Source organism: Gekko japonicus, unplaced genomic scaffold, assembly GCF_001447785.1.
Source record: "Gekko japonicus isolate JY-2015 unplaced genomic scaffold, Gekko_japonicus_V1.1 scaffold1947, whole genome shotgun sequence".
In the NCBI taxonomy this organism is placed as follows: domain Eukaryota; kingdom Metazoa; phylum Chordata; class Lepidosauria; order Squamata; family Gekkonidae; genus Gekko; species Gekko japonicus.
Genome location: NW_015159772.1, coordinates 198,354 through 218,309, shown reverse-complemented (window position 1 = coordinate 218,309; position 19,956 = coordinate 198,354). Strand labels below are relative to the sequence as shown.

General features: G+C 42.9%; 1 protein-coding gene across 1 annotated transcript in view; it reads right to left on the bottom strand.

Moving 5' to 3' along the window:
• Window positions 1-19,956, bottom strand: part of CEP63 (centrosomal protein 63kDa) — a 60,941-nt gene that overhangs the window by 36,130 nt on the left and 4,855 nt on the right. Inside the window, exons 3-5 of the mRNA XM_015406642.1 lie at window positions 13,530-13,707; window positions 12,003-12,098; window positions 8,333-8,461 (exon numbers count right to left, since the gene is read on the bottom strand). Of these exons, the coding sequence (XP_015262128.1) occupies window positions 8,333-8,461; window positions 12,003-12,098; window positions 13,530-13,707 (403 nt within the window). The remainder of the gene's footprint in view (window positions 1-8,332; window positions 8,462-12,002; window positions 12,099-13,529; window positions 13,708-19,956) is intronic.

The window sequence follows — 19,956 nt, the reverse complement described above, 5'->3', positions numbered from 1 at the left end:
TAAAAGTCACTAATTTTTATTTGCACTACTCCCAGGTTGGGAACTTGTTTTTAGTTTCACCCAATATAGCCAAATGCACACTTTAACCATGGATGATGATATAAGCAAAACATGATGGGAAGGGGGGAAATCTTGCAACCCTAATGAGATCTTGGAACTGCTTAGGATGGCAATGAAATCCCAGCTACAACATGGAGATACACCAGTGTAGTACTGTGCTGTAAACCCTACATAAGCATGATTGAACTGGCACAGGAGCCAAAACAGGCAATGCCAAGCGCATGCTGAAGGAAGAGCAAAACTCATTTGGCACCCCAAGCCCCTGCAATCCACACCCTGCCCCCATTGTGTTACACTGCAAAATAGCTAGCATAAGTATAAATGCTTTCACTGAATAGGAACGACCCCCTTCCCCCAGCACATATACATACAGTCAAGCTGCAGCTGATCATAGCGCATGTCAACACTGCATAATCTCAGCTAGGAGACCCATGTCTCATGAGATAGGTTATAGGGGCTATACGGCTGTGGCCTTATGCCAAGCACATGTGGGAAATTTGTGTAAAGTGCCTTTCTAACCACTGAACAGTCATAGATCGTCCACCACAGGATCGACCCTTGGCACTTACCGTGAGGGGTCCTTCTACTCTGAGGAAAGGAGGTAATCTTGGGTGATTCCCACCATCTTATCCGGTTGGAAGAGTGTAGGATCCTGATTTATATTTATAATCACATCTTGGGTGATTCCCACCATCTTATCAGGGAGAGGCAGGAACAAATTCTTTCTTCCTCTTCCTGTGTGGACTGGGAACACCCCTTTTACCTCAGTTCGGGTAACTCCCAGCAGCAGTACTGGATAACGCCCTTAAAATGGGGAAGCGCCAAGCCCAGTGCTGCAACCTGTTTTCTAAGGGTTGCTGGTTTCAGGTCTGTTTCAAGTCCATCATTCAGAAATTCTAGTACGGAGCGTAAGGGAGGTCGAGTGACATCAACGGACTTCCGCCGGCACAACCTGTGGAAGGCCTTCCATGTAGTGTTGTAGATTCTGACCGTGGAATCCTTTCTAGACACCAGGATCGTATTAGTCACCTCCGCCGAGTAGCCCCATCTTAAGTAAGATGACCATTCAAGTGCCACACGGGCAGCATCAGACGTTCTGGTTCCGGGTGTCAAACTGGTCCCTGGATAAGCATGTCAGGGGTTACTGGTAGTCGAAGTAGTGGTGTCTCGGACATCTGTTGCAAGGTCGAGAACCAGGGACGTTGAGCACTGTGGCCTTCTATTGTCTTATTGACCTGGGGACCTTCGGAATTATAGGAATGGGTGGGAAGGCATACAAGGTCCCTCTGGGCCAAGGAACCGTCACGGTGTCTGTAGCTTTCATTTTGTCATGGTGAAGCCTGGAGAAAAATCTCAGCAGTTGGTTGTTCTGGGAAGTAAACAAGGCCACCATTGGGGCCTTGAACTGTTGTATCATCCAGTGGAAGATCTTCTTGTCCAGCGTCCACTCTCCTGGGTCGATTGTTTGTCTGCTGAGCTAATCTGCTTCTATGTGGAGGGCAGAAGATCTGGAGCCCCCCTGGTTGTTCAGATAGGATTTGATCGATACATTGTCTGTCCGGTCAAGGACATGTTGATTCTTCACTCTGTTGCTGAAGTGGATTAGGGCCAGACGCACCGCTCTGAGTTCCAGAATGTTGATAGGGAGAAGAGATTCCCTGTGGGACCAGCGTCCCTGAGCTGGAACCTCATTCAGAGTCGCTCCCCAGCCCTGCAAACTGGCATCCGAGAATAGTTGCACTTCAGCCTCGCGGAAGAACTTCTTCCCCTGGCAGAGATTGGAAACCTTTGTCCACCATCGCAGGGACTGTCTGACAGATAGAAGTACTTGGAGGAGAATGTCCCGTTTTTCCATAATATGTATCTGGTAGGGGCATAGAAACACCTGCAGTGCCCTCATGTGTAATCTGCCCCACTATATGGCATCTAGATTGGAAATGAGAAGTCTTATCACCTTGGTCAAGGACAGCAGAGACGAAGATGGACGTTCTATGATGAGTCTCACAGCTTATTTTGTCTTCGAGATCTTGTCCTCTGGTAGCAAGACAGAAGGCAGTTTGGTATCTATCAGCATCCCAAGGTGTTCCAATCGTTGAGTTGGCTCCAGGAACCTCTTGGCCTGGTTGATCAAGGAGCCGTGTACTTGAAGACACTGAATCACCTCCTTTACATCTTGCACGGCCTTCTGTTTGGAGAAAGACCTGATGAGAAGGTTGTCCAGGTACGGGTGGATGTGGATGCCCTTCTTCCTGAGGTGTGCTATTGGATTGACCAGTATCTTGGTGAAGACCCGTGGGCTGGTCGCAAGTCCAAAAGGCATCACTTTGAACTGCATGTGAAGGTTCCCTACAGAATCTCAGGAACCTCCTGTGTAGAGGTAGAATCGGAATGTGGAGTGATGCCTCCGTCAGATCCAAGGAGGTTAAGTATTCCATCGGTTGAAGGACCTCTGTAATGGACTTGAGTCTCCATATGAAAGTGCCTCAGCTTGATGTATTTGTTGACGTACTTCAGGTCTAGAATGGCACGCCAGTCGCCGTTTTTCTTGAGCACAGTAAAAAATATGGAGTAGACTCCCTGGCCCTGTTAGTCTACGGGAACCTTCTCCACCACCCGAATGTCCAGGAGATTATGTAAGGCAGCAAACGTTATGGCCCATTTTCCGGGATCTTTGCTAATCTTTCTGGAGGAGGCCAGAGAAATAAGGAGTAGCCTTTGGAGACTATTTCTAACGTCCAGGAGTCTGCCCGGGACTCTAGCCACGCCTCCAGAAAGTAAATTAATCTTCCCCCCACTGGGATCTGATCTGAGTCATGCTTTGGTGATTTTGCCATCACGTTCCTGTTTCTCAGATCTGTTGTGTGCCTGTCTCCCAAACCTTGGTCCTGAGAAGCTTCTCTTGTAGGACTGCAACGAGGACCCTCAGGAGCCACTTTTCTGGCCTTGCTTAGACTTGAATGATGGATTAGAGGAACGAAAGGAATGACCATGTGCACCCTTCTGTCTAGGTGGCGAAAGTTTCTTGGCATAGTTTTCTTTTTGTCTTTAGTCTCCACCAGGATCTTATCTAGGTGGTCCCCGAATAACGTCTCTCCTTGGAATGGAGATATGCGGGCCAGGAGCACAGCCAGATCCCTCTCTGTGCCACCACAGCTGGGGACATAGCCCTAGAACAAAAAGTAAGAGCGTCCAGGGAAGCATCTGTTGCAAAGGAGGATGCTTTAAATATTCGTGTGGCCCCTTCTAAGTGACATCTATTGTTCCCTGGGAGAAGCTGGATGAGCTTTCTGGACCATACAATGATAGCTCTGGTGGTGATAGAAGATATAGCCGCAGCCTTGATTGACATAGCTAAGGCCTCATGTGAACTTTTAAGAGCAATATCTATCTTCTTATCTAGGTTGTTGCGCACCGAGCCGTAACCATCCTCTGAAAGGAGACCAAAGGACTGGAGTGCCGTTATAGGGGCATCCACCTGGGGAACCTGTAACATCTCATTTGCAAAAGAGGATAAGTCATATAACTTCTTAACCAACCCAGGGGACTGTCTATTAGGCTTAGCCCATTCAGCCTTCAATTGTCTTTCAAAAAATTCAGGGAATGGGAAAACTTTTTCAGATGTACAATAGCGAGGAAACAACTCCTCTGCACCCTTGGATCTCTTTTCTAGGACTAATGCCAGGGCAAACCAGTTCCTCTTCAGGAGGAGTGTCATGGAGATCTAGAGCTGAAAGACATTTGGAAAGGAAGTATTGGAAATCCTCTGTCTTAAAGAGACGTGAGGATGGCTGTGGGACACTGATGTCTTCAACTTCCTCATCGGAGAGGAACCCCTCCCCTCTCTCTAGGAGACACGTCGGGATCAGGGGACTGTAACCTTTTCAAATCAGAGTTTCTGTCCATAGGGACCTGCTTCCTAGCAGCCTTGGAGGCCAATGTGGTCTCATTTCCCTATTATTGGAACACGGGACAGGTGTTGGAGCAGGGGAATTTGCATGGGAGGTGAGGGTCCCCAGGTCCCCAAGGTGGCACAGGCTGAGAAATTCCTCCCTCATAGAACGCCTAATAGAGGCAAATAAGCCCTGAGGATTAGGATCCCCGGCAGAGCGGAGTATGTTACCCATCTGGAGTCTTCTAGGGTCATCCACGGCCACAGTGCTCTGGGTCAAGGAAGTGCCTGCGCCTCCTGCTTAGAGGTTGGCATCCAGGAGCTGGATGGGTAAGGGCGCGCCTAGAGTGAGCGTGAAAGTGCTTCCCGCCAAACCGATCGTGCAAACATGGCCACCGCCGGTCTCCACATCGGAGGCGAGACCTTCTTGACTTGATCGTTTCCATGCCGTCTTCTCCCTGCTCAATTTGGGGTCGTCACCGGTAGCCGCGGAAGCCTATAGGTCGTGCCGGCTCCGGGAAAATCCTTGGCCAGCTCCACAGCACTGGGATCGTTCTCCGCCTCAGAGAGGTGGCCGTCTCCCACTCTTCCAGGCGTCTGCGTGGTCAGCGAAGAATAGAACAAGGGAAAGAAACAGGGGGAGATCTTGCAGCATGCTGTTAAGTTGCTGCCTATAGACTCCCTCTACAGGACACAAAAAGATATGAAGGAGAAAAGAAATGGAAGAGGGAGAGTTATAGATCCACAAAGAAAGGTGAAAATAATAAAATATGGAAAAAAGAGTATGCTAGTAACACTAGAAGTTGGAGGCAAAGCCTACAACGACCTCTCCGTGTAGAGGAAGGAAAAGAACTGAGGTAAAAGGGGCGTCCCCAGTCCACACAGGAAGAGGAAGAAAGAATTTGTTTCTGCCTCTCCCTGATAGGATGGTGGGAATCACCCAAGATGTCCTCCGCCTCAGAGGGAGAAACAAATATAAATCAGGATCCTACACTCTTCCAACCGGGGACGCAAGGACAATGTACCCCATGGAGGTAAGCAAGGAAGGGGATCCCCTGCTCTGAACATTGACAGCTCTGTCTCCACACATTCCCCCACCTCAACTTTGACCTCCTACCAGTGTTCCCTCTAAGCTGAGTTAGTGTGAGCTAGCTCACAGTTTTTTAGCCTCTGGCTCACACATTTTTGTCTTCGCTCAGGAAGGAGGGCTCCAGAGCAAACTAATCTATACAGGAGCCAAACCGCTTGCTCACAATTTTAATGCCAGGAGCTCACAAAGGAGAATTTTTGCTCACAAGAATCCACAGCTTAGAGGGAACATTGCCTCCTACATATTATTTCAACAACCATTTCTTCCTTGAAAAGGGATGGATAAATATTGCTCCAACAACTATACTGTCTCCCAAACTGGTGTCTTTCACACTTACCAAGGTGGAAGATATGGAGGTACAGTATAGGTGACACCACTGTCTCAAATCCATGACTCACACTGATCATATCTAGATATCTAGTAGCCAACATGCCCCCTCTGTGCAGATACCTAAATTCGCACATCGGGAGCACATGGAGGATAAACAGATTTTCCTGCACACTTGGGGCACACCCCAGATGTGCAGAAAAATCTGAAATGTCAAAAAAACTATATGGGGGATACTTGAATTCTCCCAAAAGTACAACAGCTTTTTCTGCTTATGCACAGAGAACGGACTTACCGAGGACAAGGGGCCCTCTCTCCCCCTCCCTCTCTCTCCTTGGAAAGCGACTGTTTTGAGCACGTGACTGCCCTTAGCAACGGCTTTCCTAGCGATGAGGCCTTCGCAGGCTTTTCTGCTCTTGGGAAGCTGGGAGTGAAGAGGGATGGAAAGCGGCGGGTAGCTTTGTGGCTGAGCCTGCACTGGCTTGGCCTCCCAGGCACTCCCACTGCTGCCAGGCTCAAAGTTAGGGGAAAAGAAGGAGGGGAGAAAGAAGGGGAGGACTGGCTTGGGGGAGAGAGAGAAAAATGGAGATATTTGCTTCGGGGGGAAAGAAGGGGGTTGGCTTGCGGGGAGAGAGAGAAAGACAAAGAAAGAGGGATCAATTTGGTGGAGGGTTGGAAAGAAAAAGGAGGGATTAGCTTGGGGAGAAAAAGAAAGGGGGAGAGGGGGGAGTGGGAAGGAAGCAAAGGTGGGGGAATGCCCCCTCTCTGCAAATTTCTTATGAGCCCCCCCTTGCACTGTTTGCTGCTACCGCTGAAATTGCTTAATACTCATCATTGGCCTTGTATTTCTTTTGATTCTTTATAAGCAGCTCTCCAACAGAGGAAGAACTAGGATGGACCGCATGCACAACAATTTGCTAAGTCTACAAACATGGCCAACAGCTGTAGTGACCAGTGTAAATCTAGCAGTTCTGCCAAAGGGTTGCCACTCTATTGTTTGAGCCTGGCTCCTGCTCCTTTACCAGATGCTTTTAACAGGGAGATGTTTGGCAAGTTGCCTCTCTCATGCACATGCAGCAATATAACAGATCTGTAATGCTGCAGTCTGTCCATGCAGCTATCAAAGGCACAGATGTCTCAGCAGACCAAAAACACTAGCAACCCCATTCATTTGACTGGTTTTCAGAACTCTGTTGTTGTTCAGTCGCACAGTCGAGTCTGACTCTTCGCAACCCCATGGACCACATCACGCCAGGCCCTCCTATGCTCCAGAGTTTGCTTAACTTCATGTCTGTGGCATCGATAACACTGGCTAGCCATCTCATCCTTTGCCGTCCCATTCTTCTTTGACCTTCAATCTTTCCCAGCATCAGGGTCTTCTCCAGTGAGTGCTCCCTTCTCATTTGGTGGCCAAAGTATTTGAGCTTCAGCATCTGGCCTTCCAGGGAACAGTCAGGTTTGATTTCTTTTAGGATTGACTGATTTGATCTCCTTGCAGTCCAAGGGACTCTCAAGAGTCTTCTCCAGCACCATAATTCAAAAGCATCTATTCTTCGGCGCTCGGCCTTCCTTATGGTCCAACTCTCATAGCCATACATTACTACTGGGAATACCATTGCTTTGACCATATGGACTTTTGTTGGCAGGGTGATGTCTCTACTTTCTATTATGCTGTCTAGGTTTGCCATAGCTTTCCTCCCAAGGAGCAGGTGTCTTTTAATTTCATGGCTGCAGTCACCGTCTGCAGTGATCTTGGATCCCAGGAACGTGAAGTCAGAACTCTATTGCTGTGCTATTCAATACATGTTTAGATTATTTCACAGCTCTCTTTCTAATTCAGTTTGATAGACTGGGTTCTTCAGCATGGGACTCACACTAGAAAGAGAGATGTGGAGGCCCTCCAATATCTATACAGTTGTGCTGTAACAAGGGGGAGGGCAAATTCTTCTATGTTTACCATCTCCCTGATCAGTGCTGGTGTGTGAAAAAAATTCAGGCTATATGATAGGAGAGGAGATGGAGAACAGAAGCTGCTAAGATGAACAGCAGTAGGCAATGGTAATTAATGACATGAATCCAGCAGAGCAATGACTAGATAGGAGCATGCTAATCAAAATTACTTGAGTGAGGTTGCTAATCAGTATAAATGATCCAACTCTAATGACTGAATCTGATGGTAGAAAGTCTCAGCTGGACCTAGGACTCCTTCCATGGCTGTACTGTAGCTAGTTCCAAGCTGGGTTTGAACCAGGGACCTCCCTCAGTCATGCTGACCCTGTGCAAGTGGAGTTGCGTGTTCTTTTTCACTTCTACTACTGTCTGTGTCCCAGCTGCCTTGCAAAATCCTGCTTTTCAATGTATTATTTCACCACACTCCACAGTGGAGCTCCCAGGAGTATGGCTGGTAAAGGATTCCTAATTCGCATACCACAGTCCTCCACTCAGTGGAGTGTGCTGTGAAGCTTTTTTGCCTTCACTTGTTCTGTGGATGGGGGGTCAGGATGACATCATGGAGGCATACCAGCACTGCCATTTATTGGTTGGTTCCTTTCATACGTTGCTCACATGGGGACATTCTCAGCAGGATGCTCTATGGTTGCTCAGTATTGACGGTATCCCTGTGGAGTCCAAAGCAGTTGCTTAAGGATGGGTCTTTTTGCCATTTATTTTCTCTTCCAAGAGAGCATAGGATACCAACTAGCTATTGTTGGTGATGTGCTGCCATCTTGGCCCTCAGGAATGGGTTGCTCCACACCTTTGTTCAGGAAGCACTTAAAAATTTTTTAGAAGTGGGGACTTGTCATCTTGCAGCTGCTTTAGTAAACTGTAAGTGAAACTTTTGAAACTAGCCTATTATTAGTACTGGTAAAATGTTTTAGGTTCCTAAATGCACAGATTTCTCAGTACTGCCAAGTAGTTAGTTAAGTTTATATTATTGTGCTCACAGTTGCATTTTATCTTCCCACCTCTAATTTCCTGGTCAGGATGCCTACTTCAGACTTCTCAAAGTCCTCCCCATGACTTTTGGAAGCTTGTCTAGCTTCTTTCAGCTGTTTCTTCTGCAGTTTCTCATAACTTCTTTTCAGTCTGATGAGCTGAAAGAAAAACAGTCAATTTTGGACACTATGATGCAGTTCTGAAATAGAATGATATTAGTTTACTGAAAACCAAAATCCAGTACTGAATCTGAGGAGAAGGCAGGACAGAAATATTTTAAATAATCTAAATATATCAAAAAATCTTGCAAGTTAATTGCGCATAAAATTGTTCACACACCTTAAGTGATGCAAATTTAATTGACCAGCTACATAAAATTAGTTGACTAAAGTTGTGGACAAAACCTCTACGCAGTAACAGTAGAAACATTTCTTTCCATATAGCCTTTTTAGCTTTACTTAGGAGCTGTCATTTCACAAATGATCTTATAGGATTTGTAACTATTACTGTAGAAATTATTTGCATAACAATCATGCATACAAAAATATTGGTTCAGAACATGGAAGTTCTATTTCACTATACTGGCTAATTGCCCTTAAGAGGCTGTATTTGTCAACTTCCCTTTTGCGCCCTTCGCTATATACTCTGGCAGCAGATTTCAAACATTAACTATATATTTTGCAAAGTGACGCTTCTACTCTCTCACTTGAATCTGCCACCAATCAATTTATTTGGGTGACCTGACCATGCATACTTTTATAGGGCTCTGTTATGTTACTATATTTTTTCCTTAACTAAAAAGTTCCCAAGGGTTTTAGGCAGTTCAGGCACCCTTTTGTGCACCTTTTCTCATCCTCTAGGTCCTTTCTGAAACAGGATGGCAAGAACAATACACAGACTTCCAACTGCACCTCTACCACAGACTTATATAAAAGAACTACAGCTGTGGTCTTTCCATTTTCAATTCCTTTCTTAATAATCTCTAGCATACAATTTGCAGTTTTTTATTGTGAGGTTGGTGGACTCGGATCCAACATCCATCAAGGGTCACATTCTCTCTGGACTTTAAGGGGGATGCAAGAGAGGAAGGCAAAACCATGATATATACATTTTACCTGCGATCAGATTTTGTTATAAATACCAGTGTTACTACTCTAAAGTAGTTATTTCAAACACTGTCATACTCTTAAACAGAATCATACTAGAGCAGGAAAATCCAAGCAGTGCAACCTTAAGCAGAGTTATTCTACATCTATTGAAGTCTACAGGCTTAAGGGTGTAAGTCTGCTTAGAACTGCACTATAAGTAGCTCACTCTGCTACAATATTTTTCAATTGCTAACATTCTTCAGCTCCATAATGATGCCATTCCATCCTTCAATTTTTGCAAATATCTGCCACAGCACCTCAGCAGTGTTTGACAGCATCCTTACTACCCCCATAGGGGCTCCTCCAAAAACAAGAGCAATTACTTATGTTGGAATGAATAGACTTTTAAAAATGTGGACAGATGTGTTCTGCTTGCAAAGGCAAGACCACAAAATTAATTTTATTTATGGCCTAGGGTAAGCAGGACTTGAACCAATTCTCCAGAGAGAAAAGGTTAATGCATACCATTATCTTATGGCATTTAACTCCAAGCAGTTGACAAGTGAGGACAGAAAAAGACAAAAAGTGAAGGTTGAACATGAAATGCTGTCACACCAACTGCAGGAAATCTCAGCACCCAAATTCTTATAGTAAACACTAGACTAGCAAGTTTTTTAAATTCTTTTCTTGACAAGTTTTTACAAACAGATTTAGGCTGTAATCCTATGCACATTTTCTTAAATGTAAGCTCCATCAGACATAGTATGACTTACTTCTAAGTAAGCATACACAGGTTCAACTTCTTTTGTTTTAAGAAGACTGCTACATTATTACATCTGTGGGGGTTGAATTTGGAAAGGGTTAACAGGTCCTTCATATAGTATTGCTTCCTGTATTCAATTCAGAGCTCCCCATGGCTGTTTTTAAGTTGAAGAAATATTGGGAGATCTAATTACAGATCTCCTGTTCCATATGTAGTTTGGCCATAAGAAAATTATTGAAGTGTTTGGATAACATTTCTTTTTCATTAATTCCTAATACAAGAACAATGTCAATGTATCTTTTACAGCTAAATTGGATATTTGACATTGCAAGTCTGAGCTGAACCAACCAACTGTTCTACGCAGTGAAGTCCTTTCTGTTTCATTAATACAGTAAAAGAAGGAAAAAATCAAGGTACGTACATACTCTTCAGCGAAACAAATACACAACCTATATGGAATGAACTATTCCCTTTTGACTACCTGGATCAGAAATACCTAATGCTATTCATCCTTATAGAGCTGAAGACTGCCCATAGGCTCTAATCTTGGTTTTACCGTAACTTTCCCATTGCACACATCAAGTTACACAAGTTTGATACACAGCTTCAAGTTTAGCAGAATGTTGTTTAAGAACCATTCTTTATTAAATACTTCAATCCAGCTATGATGATTTCGCCCTCCCTCACAGGATTTCCTTTTATATTGTTCTTAGCTAAGCAGCCCGTTTTGTTCCTTTGTCCTTATTTTATAATGACACATAAGAGGCTGGTGGCAAATCAAAACTAACGAACTTTTATTTCACTGTGAGGGGAAATGGTCAGATAGGAATCAGGTTTAGGACCTATGAGATGAACAGGTAACAGGAATGAAGTAGCTTTGTATTTAAAAAAAACCCAGATTATTCGTCATAAACAAGTAACTGTTTCTGTTATTCAGACAGGTCTTTAAAATTTGAGAAAGATTTCTTGGCAGTCTTTGCTTACACGAACAAGAACAAGCTTCTTCGTCTCCCAGAACTAAAGTGGGTGAAGGCAGAAACATTCACACAAGTTCCAGTTTCCTTTCTTATCCATGGGCTAGAGATCTGTAGCTATTTCCCTCGATAGAGATGGGCTACACATCCCACTTCCTTCTCAGGATCCTTCTTGATCCTCTCACAGCCTGCTTTGCTCTCTCACTGTTAACTGTCAACTCCCAACTGACACTCTCAACTGAAGAATTCCATTTGAATCCTCTGTCACTCAGGGTTTTCTGATGGACAATAAATGGTTAATGCTGTAACCCCATCACACCAGCTTTTTAGCAAAAACATACCCCCATTCCCCTCACCAAGATGGCTTCAGCCTCAGAAATGCTTAGGTGGCAAAGGAATGGTATTCTGCATTTCCCTGAACCTGCTCTCATACAATGGCCTCAAAATATTTGTAAACATCTAACAACAATTCAAATGCAGCTGTGTTAATCTTTATAGAAAATATCATGAAAATTCAGTTGCACCTAATTACTTTTTTTCTTTCTTAGACCCTGAGCTACTCCATTAGATGCTAGTGGAAATGTTAGCTGTAAGCTATAAATACAAAAATAGCTAGACTTAAATGTGCAAATGGATTTATTTAACATTAAAATGAAGCTAATATCTTGGGGAAAAGTTAAAATGTTCTTAGGGGAAACTCATGAATGCTGAAATGTGCATTATTTTGTCTCCACCAGGTTATTGTTTTAGTACTGCCATTATTGTGGGGTGTCTTTAAAAAGACATGTTATAGATGCAGAGATATTAAATATTCACATGACAGCACATGAACAACTCAATATCACAAAATAAAGTTTTATTTTTGGAGGCTCACCTCTTCCTGAACTTTCTTTAACTGTTGTTCATATTCCATAGTCATATCCTGACTGAGCTGTTCCCTTTCTTCCAGTTTTTGGCACAATCTCTCAATCTAAAAGAGGGGATCAGATCATATTAGCACAAAGGTGGAAAAAAGAATTCTGGAAAACTATTACTAGGTAATGAAAAATTCAGAGAAGCACAGATACTGAAGATGCAACAGTCCTCATGTCTTCCTATATAAGACAGGAACATCCCCACATTATTTCCCCTAAACATTAACCCACATTTTAAGCCTGGAGAAAACTCAGCTTCAAATCCTCATTGTGCCATGAAGTTTGCCAAGTGATCTTGGACCAATCCCACATTCTCAGCCTAACCTACCTCATATGGTTGTTGTGAGGATAAAGTGGAATGTATGTTGCCCTGAGCTTCTTGGAAGAGTGAAATTAAAATGTGGTAGGATTTTGCCACAATGATCCTTTGCCTTAAGTGAAATAAAGAAAAAGAAATGCTGAAAGACTCATCAAGTTGATTAGTTGAAAGGGATACAGTTCCACAGTTGCAGAATGTGCTTTGAGGCTTTTCTTACATTTTAAAAAAACAGCAGGTAGCTTAGTCAAAAGGGGAAAGGCAACAAAATTAATTCCCATAGATTAGCTAATGTCACCGGTGTAAAACTTCTTTGCTAGATAAAAAAGGTAATTAGTCCAACTATGGGGAATTTATATAAAATATCATATATATAAAATACCACTACAAAGCCACAGCTACCTATTTTACAGTTTGGAAGTCCATGGGGAATAGCCCTGGCCAGGGAGGGGAGGTGGACTGGAATGTACCCATCTCTTCTTCTAGTAAAGAAAAAGCACCTGCACACTAAGAAGTCAGCTTGACTCGGAGGAGGCTGCACTTCCCTGAAGTAATAGGGTCATAGTTTAGGATACTGCTGGATCCTCCCCACAGTTAGAGGCTCAGATCTCCTTTGTGGCACATAACAACTTTCATCAGCTTCTACATCAATTATAGCCATTCCTTAAAAAATGTGATCTTTTCATGGTGATCCATGCTCTAATCACAACCACGTTAATCTACTGTAACATACTCTACATAGGGCTGCCTTTGAAGACTGTTTGGAAGTTTCAACTAGTCCAGAACGTGGCAGTCATGTTATTGTCAGGGCCAAATACACGTGCCGTACCACCCCTCAGTTGATAGATCAACAATAGCTGCCCAGTTGTTTCCTGGCACAACCGGAAGTACTGATTCTTACCTTTCAGGCCCTAAAGGGTTCAGACTCTCGAGCAGATCCTGGAGAGGCTGCATTCCTTTTTAACTATATTATTTACAAGTAATTTACAGTGGACATGTTGGACTTATTTTACAACATACTTATATAGGAACTTTGATTCAGCTCTTGTAATGTTCTGATACAGCAGTTTAGGACACAACTTTACACATGGGTAATTACTATAGTGGCATTTTAGAGAAAAAGGAAGATATAGTTGAAGCAAGTGAAGAAAAGTACAGCCACAGAAAATACCTCTTTGTGCTTCACATCCAACAGATTCCGAAGAGAGGATAGCTCCTGCTCTCGGATGTCCAGGCAAGACTCAAGTGCTTGTGTTTTCCTTTCCCATTCAGCTCTCTTATGAGCCACCATAATGTCTATCTGCTTCATCAGCTCCTGTAGTTCAGCCTCACATGAAGTCAGGAAGCCACTGCCAACAAGAAAATAGCTTGTTATGACCAAACAGCAAATACTAGAATAGAGACAGCAGGTACGGAAAGCTTTCTTTGCCTGTCATACATGCCATGATTATTCCCAGCAGGGGCAATAATTCCAATTGCCTGTAATTTGCAGGATTTCAATGGCAAGAGATACATTTTCAGTAAAAGCTATAAGGGCATTCAAAGACAGTATGTAATGGGCAGTGTGGCATAATTTCGGTGTATAGTGGATTGCCCACAACACACAAGATCAGAACAGAGGGAACTTGATCAGAAGCCAGGGTCACAGGCATATATAATGAGCTAGAAGGCTTCATCCAATTAGAGTTTGACAGACTTTGATTAGAAGATATGATGATAAACACCTGGGCATTAAGGCAGCAATCCTAAACACAATCAGATGGAAGTAAAATTCCAGTGTGCTGCATAATATATTGTGTCATGATACAAGCCTCTCCATAGTTAAAGAAAACTTGCTGAAGATTCTAAATAATGTAATTACATTAAAACAAAGATGTACAGGAGAGAGTGTTCACTTGTCAAAAGCAAGAAAGGCTTATGAGACTTTCAGGGTTCCTTTATAAGGCCCTTGCTCTGGGGAAGTAAAAAATGTACTAAACCTTAAAATAAAACAGTGTTTATTCTCTCCCCCCTCCACAACCACAAAATAGAAGTGCAATGTTTTCAGGATGAGGAGTGTCAGGGCAGAGTGCACAGTCCTACTAGCAAGTCCTCAATGGCCCATCATAATTTTTTCACATCCAGAACTGCGCCCACACATCATTAGATACTGTATTATTTTTGCACTGCAGTAATCATTTATGACTAGATTGTCCTGGGTAGAAAAAGCAATCCAGTTACAAATGATTGCTATAGTCTAATAATCACACAGTATCCAATAACGTGTAAGAACAGCCCTGGATCACTAATGCATATACAAGATTTTACATCTAAATGAACACCCCAAGTCATTATAATTCCATACGCAATAATGGCCTAAATCAGACACTGTCACAGTGGACAAAAGGTTTTCTGCTGACTCAAAAGCCTAAGACGTGTGCTTTTGAATATCCCACTGTCACACCCCACAGTATACTGGATCAGGGTATGTGGTAGGGAAACTCAGGTAACAGCCCTAAGAGAGGCTGCACTTGAGCTACCAGGAGGAAGGAAAAGACAACTGGACCACTAGGGCACTTAAAGGGTCATCATGGCCAAAGACTGCCAGTATTAGCCTCCTTGGATGTAACAGCTGCCTAGACCTCCTTAGGAGTATAAACCTACACAAGTGTAGGCCAAGGCAGCCAGGAATCAGGCATGGCAGAAGAAAGGGGAATAAAAGGCCAGAGTAAGAAGAAGAGAGAGAACAGACAGGCAGCAAAGAAGGACAGGAAGCCTGACAGCTGGCAAAGCCTGAGACTTTGAGTTCAGAAAGGACCAAGCACCCTCCCCTGGACCAGGAAAGTGGCATTTCTGGTAGACTGCACTCTTGGGACCTACTTACCTCAAAGCCTAACCCTGCAGTATGGGTGCAGAGATGTAAAATGTCCCGAAATGTTGAAGCCATGGGGGGAAAACCCCCCCCCCCCCCGCTTCCCAGGAAAAAAAAGAAATGGAAATTTTGGGAAGATTATTTCATTGGAGTTTTTTTCAGTACTCCCAAAAATTTCCTATTTTCCAATCAGAAAAATTGAAAATAAGTCCTTGGGGGAAAACAGGGGAGGGACTTTACTCCTATTTTTTCCTGGGGGGGGGGGGGCTTCACATCTCTATAAGGGTGAGGTAGTTAGAGGCGACAATTTAAAAACTCCTGGCAGTTATTGAGGCCTGGGAACAGAATCAGAATCTTGATGGAAGTTGTAAGGGATAGGTGAACTCGAGGCTGTAATCTGGCTTTTGAATCCAGGACTCTGTTATTGCAAGCAAGCCAGAACCATAACCCCCCCCCCCACCCCCCGGGTGTCTGCCTTTCATTGGACATGCTGGAGAATAATGAAGTGTCTGGGTAGAAAAGTGGCCCCTGGCCCCAGGGACATGACACCCATCATGGGCAGGGAATCTTGCTTAAAGAAATGAACATGCTATTAGCTTAATCAGCATCTACCATGAACACAACTATAAATATTATTTGGGAGCTTTCACACCCAACAGAGCAGGTTATGCTCAAATTTAAGTTTTGCTCTCTAGCAAAGAGTTTTTATGTCCAGTTCCATACACCAGAGACAATGTAAAGCCCAGTTATCAGCACTACAAATAGGGATTTATGCTACAGACGCTGACAAGTCCTTAAGTATAGCAGTAGGGTTGACAACACAGTAATGAGACAAAAGACATTTGCAATCTACTAGCAAGGATCAGCTCCCTAGAGATTCTGGGATTTCATTCCTGTACAGTAATCAGTTGAACTTGCTCAGCTAACTTCTTTGGGATTCTGTAAGTTGCTAGACCAGAAACAATACTAAGAATTTCACGATGGAGCCCAGGAGAGAAGTTCTCACTGATTTTTACCCTTTTAATTTGCCTGTCAAATACAAGAGACTGAAAAGAAATGGAAATCAATAGGTTAAAAGATTGAAATTTCCTCATTTTCCTCAGAGACTCCACAGTTTTGCAACTTGACAGCTTTTCTATTGGGGGAAAAATACTTCTTAAAGAACCCAACCTCACAGTGTGAAAGTTCACTCTACTGTGCCAGATGACCTGAAATAAAGCTACAACTACACTCAGAAAGAGCATTTTTTTCTTTAAGATACAAGTAGTTAGCTTCTTACATTCTTATATCTAATCAAACCTGTTTAGCCAAGTTTTGCCAACCCTGATTGACAGCAACTCTCCTAAGTATATGCAGAGGCATATCTCAGCCATGCTATGAAATAGCCTTGAACTGGATCAGCTTGGGAAAACTAACAGGGCAGATGAAGTGTCTCAGGTGCAGAAAGAATGCTCCACTAAGCAGTTCACCCTTCCCTTAAGTATGACTATGCATATTCAAGTTCGGAGATCACCAATACTGAGAACTTGACCATCATTTTCATACACTGTAGACACATAATGCAAAGCTGTAGATTATCTCAGATTCAACAAGCTGGTTAACAGTGAGTGGGATTTTTTATGTTGCAGATCGTACTGGAAGACCAACTTCACTTATCCCCACTAAGAGTAAAGACTTTTCACTGGATGCTGATGACTTTCACCAGAGAGGTAGAATGAAAAACTTTCCAGAGATTTAAGAAATAAAAGGGGATGGGAGGGAAATAAACCATAAATACACAGTCAAATAAAAAATCAAGTTCCGAATTCATCTGACTGACTGTACAGGTCAAACCAAAACCAAAGCTAAAATTATTATTTCTATGTCTACTCTCATATGACATGGTATTATGAAGTAATGCAAGAAATGAGGTTTCCCAATGACCTCTGTGGAAGACAGTTAATCGTGTTACAATAGATGAGTAGGCCACATCTACGGCATATCATACATAATTCTGTGGCTGTGTTAAAAGTAGCATGTCAACAGCTTTTATTGCCTTAGGCTTTTTCTTACATTTAAACAACATACTGCATTGTGTGTTTATGTGTGCATATGTATACACCTACCCTTACACACTATATTTGTTTAACTTTTACAACTATATTCTAAGAAAAAATGATCTGAATGTATTTGAATTCCACATTTAAACCAAATTAGATTAATATTTTTCCTGATAAAACATTTTTGTTCAAGTATTTGTTGCTACTGGAACATACAATTAACATGGGGTACTCTGGGGATTTGTTACTAAATATATGTCAAAACAAATATGCTAAATCAGATAATGCTCTATTTAGGGAACTGATCAACTGGAAAATTTCCCAATTCTAATTTTTCTGGAAAACCTACCTCACTGATTTTCTGTTTAAATTATTATGCACTAAAATAATACAATCAAATTTTAGTGGCATAGATTGTGGTCATTTGCACATCTCTACTTCAAATAATTTAATCTGATTCTAAGATTTGGGTTTTTAAGGACCAAAAGTTTGTGGTGAGGAGGGGAAGAAGGGGAAGGGGAAAGGAGGAGGAGGAGGAAGAAGAAGAGCAGGATTTATACCTTGCCCTTCACTCAGAATGGTTTACAATCTCCTTCCCTTCCTCTCCCCACAACAGACACCCTGTAAGGGAGATGAGGCTGAGAGAGCTCTGAGAGAACTGCTCTTGAGAGAACTGCTCTGAGAGAACTGTGACTGACCCAAGGTCACCCAGCCGGCTGCACGTGGAGGAGTAAGGGAATCAAACCCAGTTCTCCAGATTAGAGTCCACCACTCTTAACCACTACACCACTGTCTCTCTGGCAGTGGACAATGACATAACATGCACTGTCAGTGACTGGGTGAAGCTAAGCAGTGTTCTGTTCTTCTGAAAATCATTGTTAGACTTGCTTAGTTTCTAAGTATTCCAGAAGACACAACCAACATATAATGAGAAAAGAATGGGTCACAACACAACACGAGGGACCGCCTCTTCCCATATATGCCTTGTAGAGTGTTATGCTCGAAAGATCAACACCTCCTGGTGGTCCCTGGCCCGAAGGACGCCCGTCTTCCCTCAATCAGGGCCAGGGCCTTTTCTGTCCTGGCCCCAGCCTGGTGGAATATGCTCCCTATTGAGACCAGGGCACTATGAGATCTTCTTCAATTCTGCAGGGCCTGCAAGACAGAGCTGTTCCGCCAGGCCTTTGGTTGAGGCAGCGGGCGCCCATTTATGGCCTCCCTGAGGTTGCTGTCACCCATTTATTTACTGACCACCGGCAACTGGCCTTTAACTCACCGCACCATCGGACCAAAACTTTATAACCAACTGATGCTGTTTCAAGCTGTACCCATTATTTAAATTGTTAGAATGTTTTACTGTGTTTTAAATTGAAATTGTATTTATTATAAAGATGTTACCTGCCATGAGCCTGCTCGCAGGATAGGCAGGATATAAATGCAAATAATAAATAAAATAAATAAAAGTAATGCAAATTGAGATTGACAAATTCGTCAAAGAAAAATTCATCTATTTCTTTAGAGCATGTGTACCCCTACCATTACACGAAATCCAAGGTCCCCAACCTTTTTGAGCCTATGGCACATTTGAAATTCTGGTGCATGCAGCAACAAAATGGCTGCTACAGGAGGCAGAGCCAGACATAAAATGATTGCCACAGCTTAACATCAGTAACACATTGTAGATCCTTGTGCTGTGGTGGCAGCTGCTGCAAAAGCAACATTTAAAAAAAAATCTGCACAATCAATCCAATCTCCAATAGTCAATCAGAAGCCTTGCTGGGCAAAAGCTCTACCTGGCCCCACACACTTCCTAAAAACACTTGGTGGGCATCAGAAAAAGTGTTGGCGGGCACTGTGAGGCCCATGGGCACCATATTGGGAACCCCTGCACTAAATAAATGGTGCCCAGAAGAAGCAAACAAAGAATTTTAAAACCCCAGCAGCATCACAGATCAATTAAACAATAAAACAAAGGAATAGCAGCATCAGAGAAGAGTCTAATTCAACAAGAACTAACTTTCCTCCAAATGCCTTTCAAAGTAGAAACATCTTCTCACCTTCTTTCTTTTTTAAAATTTTGTATTGCTTATCTAAAACTACAACTCTACAGGGTCAGGGAAAGGGAACAACCTAAAATACAGAGTAACAAGGATCTTGGTTACAGTACTTTAAGCTAGTTTAAACATCTCTAATTCTGCAAATAGTAAAATGTGAGAATTATTAACAACAACAACAAAATCTAGTTAGACAGCAAACAATCTCTGGTGATTATGGTGTAGCATTCGCTTTAACATATAGAATAAAGATATCGATGAGACTAACAAAGTCAATCTATTTTGCTTATTTTTTTCCTCCTAAGTTTTTATGGGAGACCAAATTATTTTTGATCAAAATCAAAGGATTCTGCCATGATGTTCAGGTTGATGTCAAGACTTTCCTTTTCTTTTTCTTCCTCTTCATTTTTGTCATTTTCTGCTTTCTCAGGACCATTCTCTTTGTGCTTGCTGCATCAGGAATCTTTTCGCTTGGTGAACAGAGTCTGTTCTCGCTAGGGTTTCTTTAAGTTCCTTTTGCAGTCTCCACACTGGAATTCGTCTTCTGGTCCAGTAGGTGGCACAGGTCTGCTACAATAATTTAAGAAAGTCTATGGTTGTTTCCAGGTTAACGCCGGAAAAGAAAAGCTGGCAGTTCCCATCATAGGTTTCGTT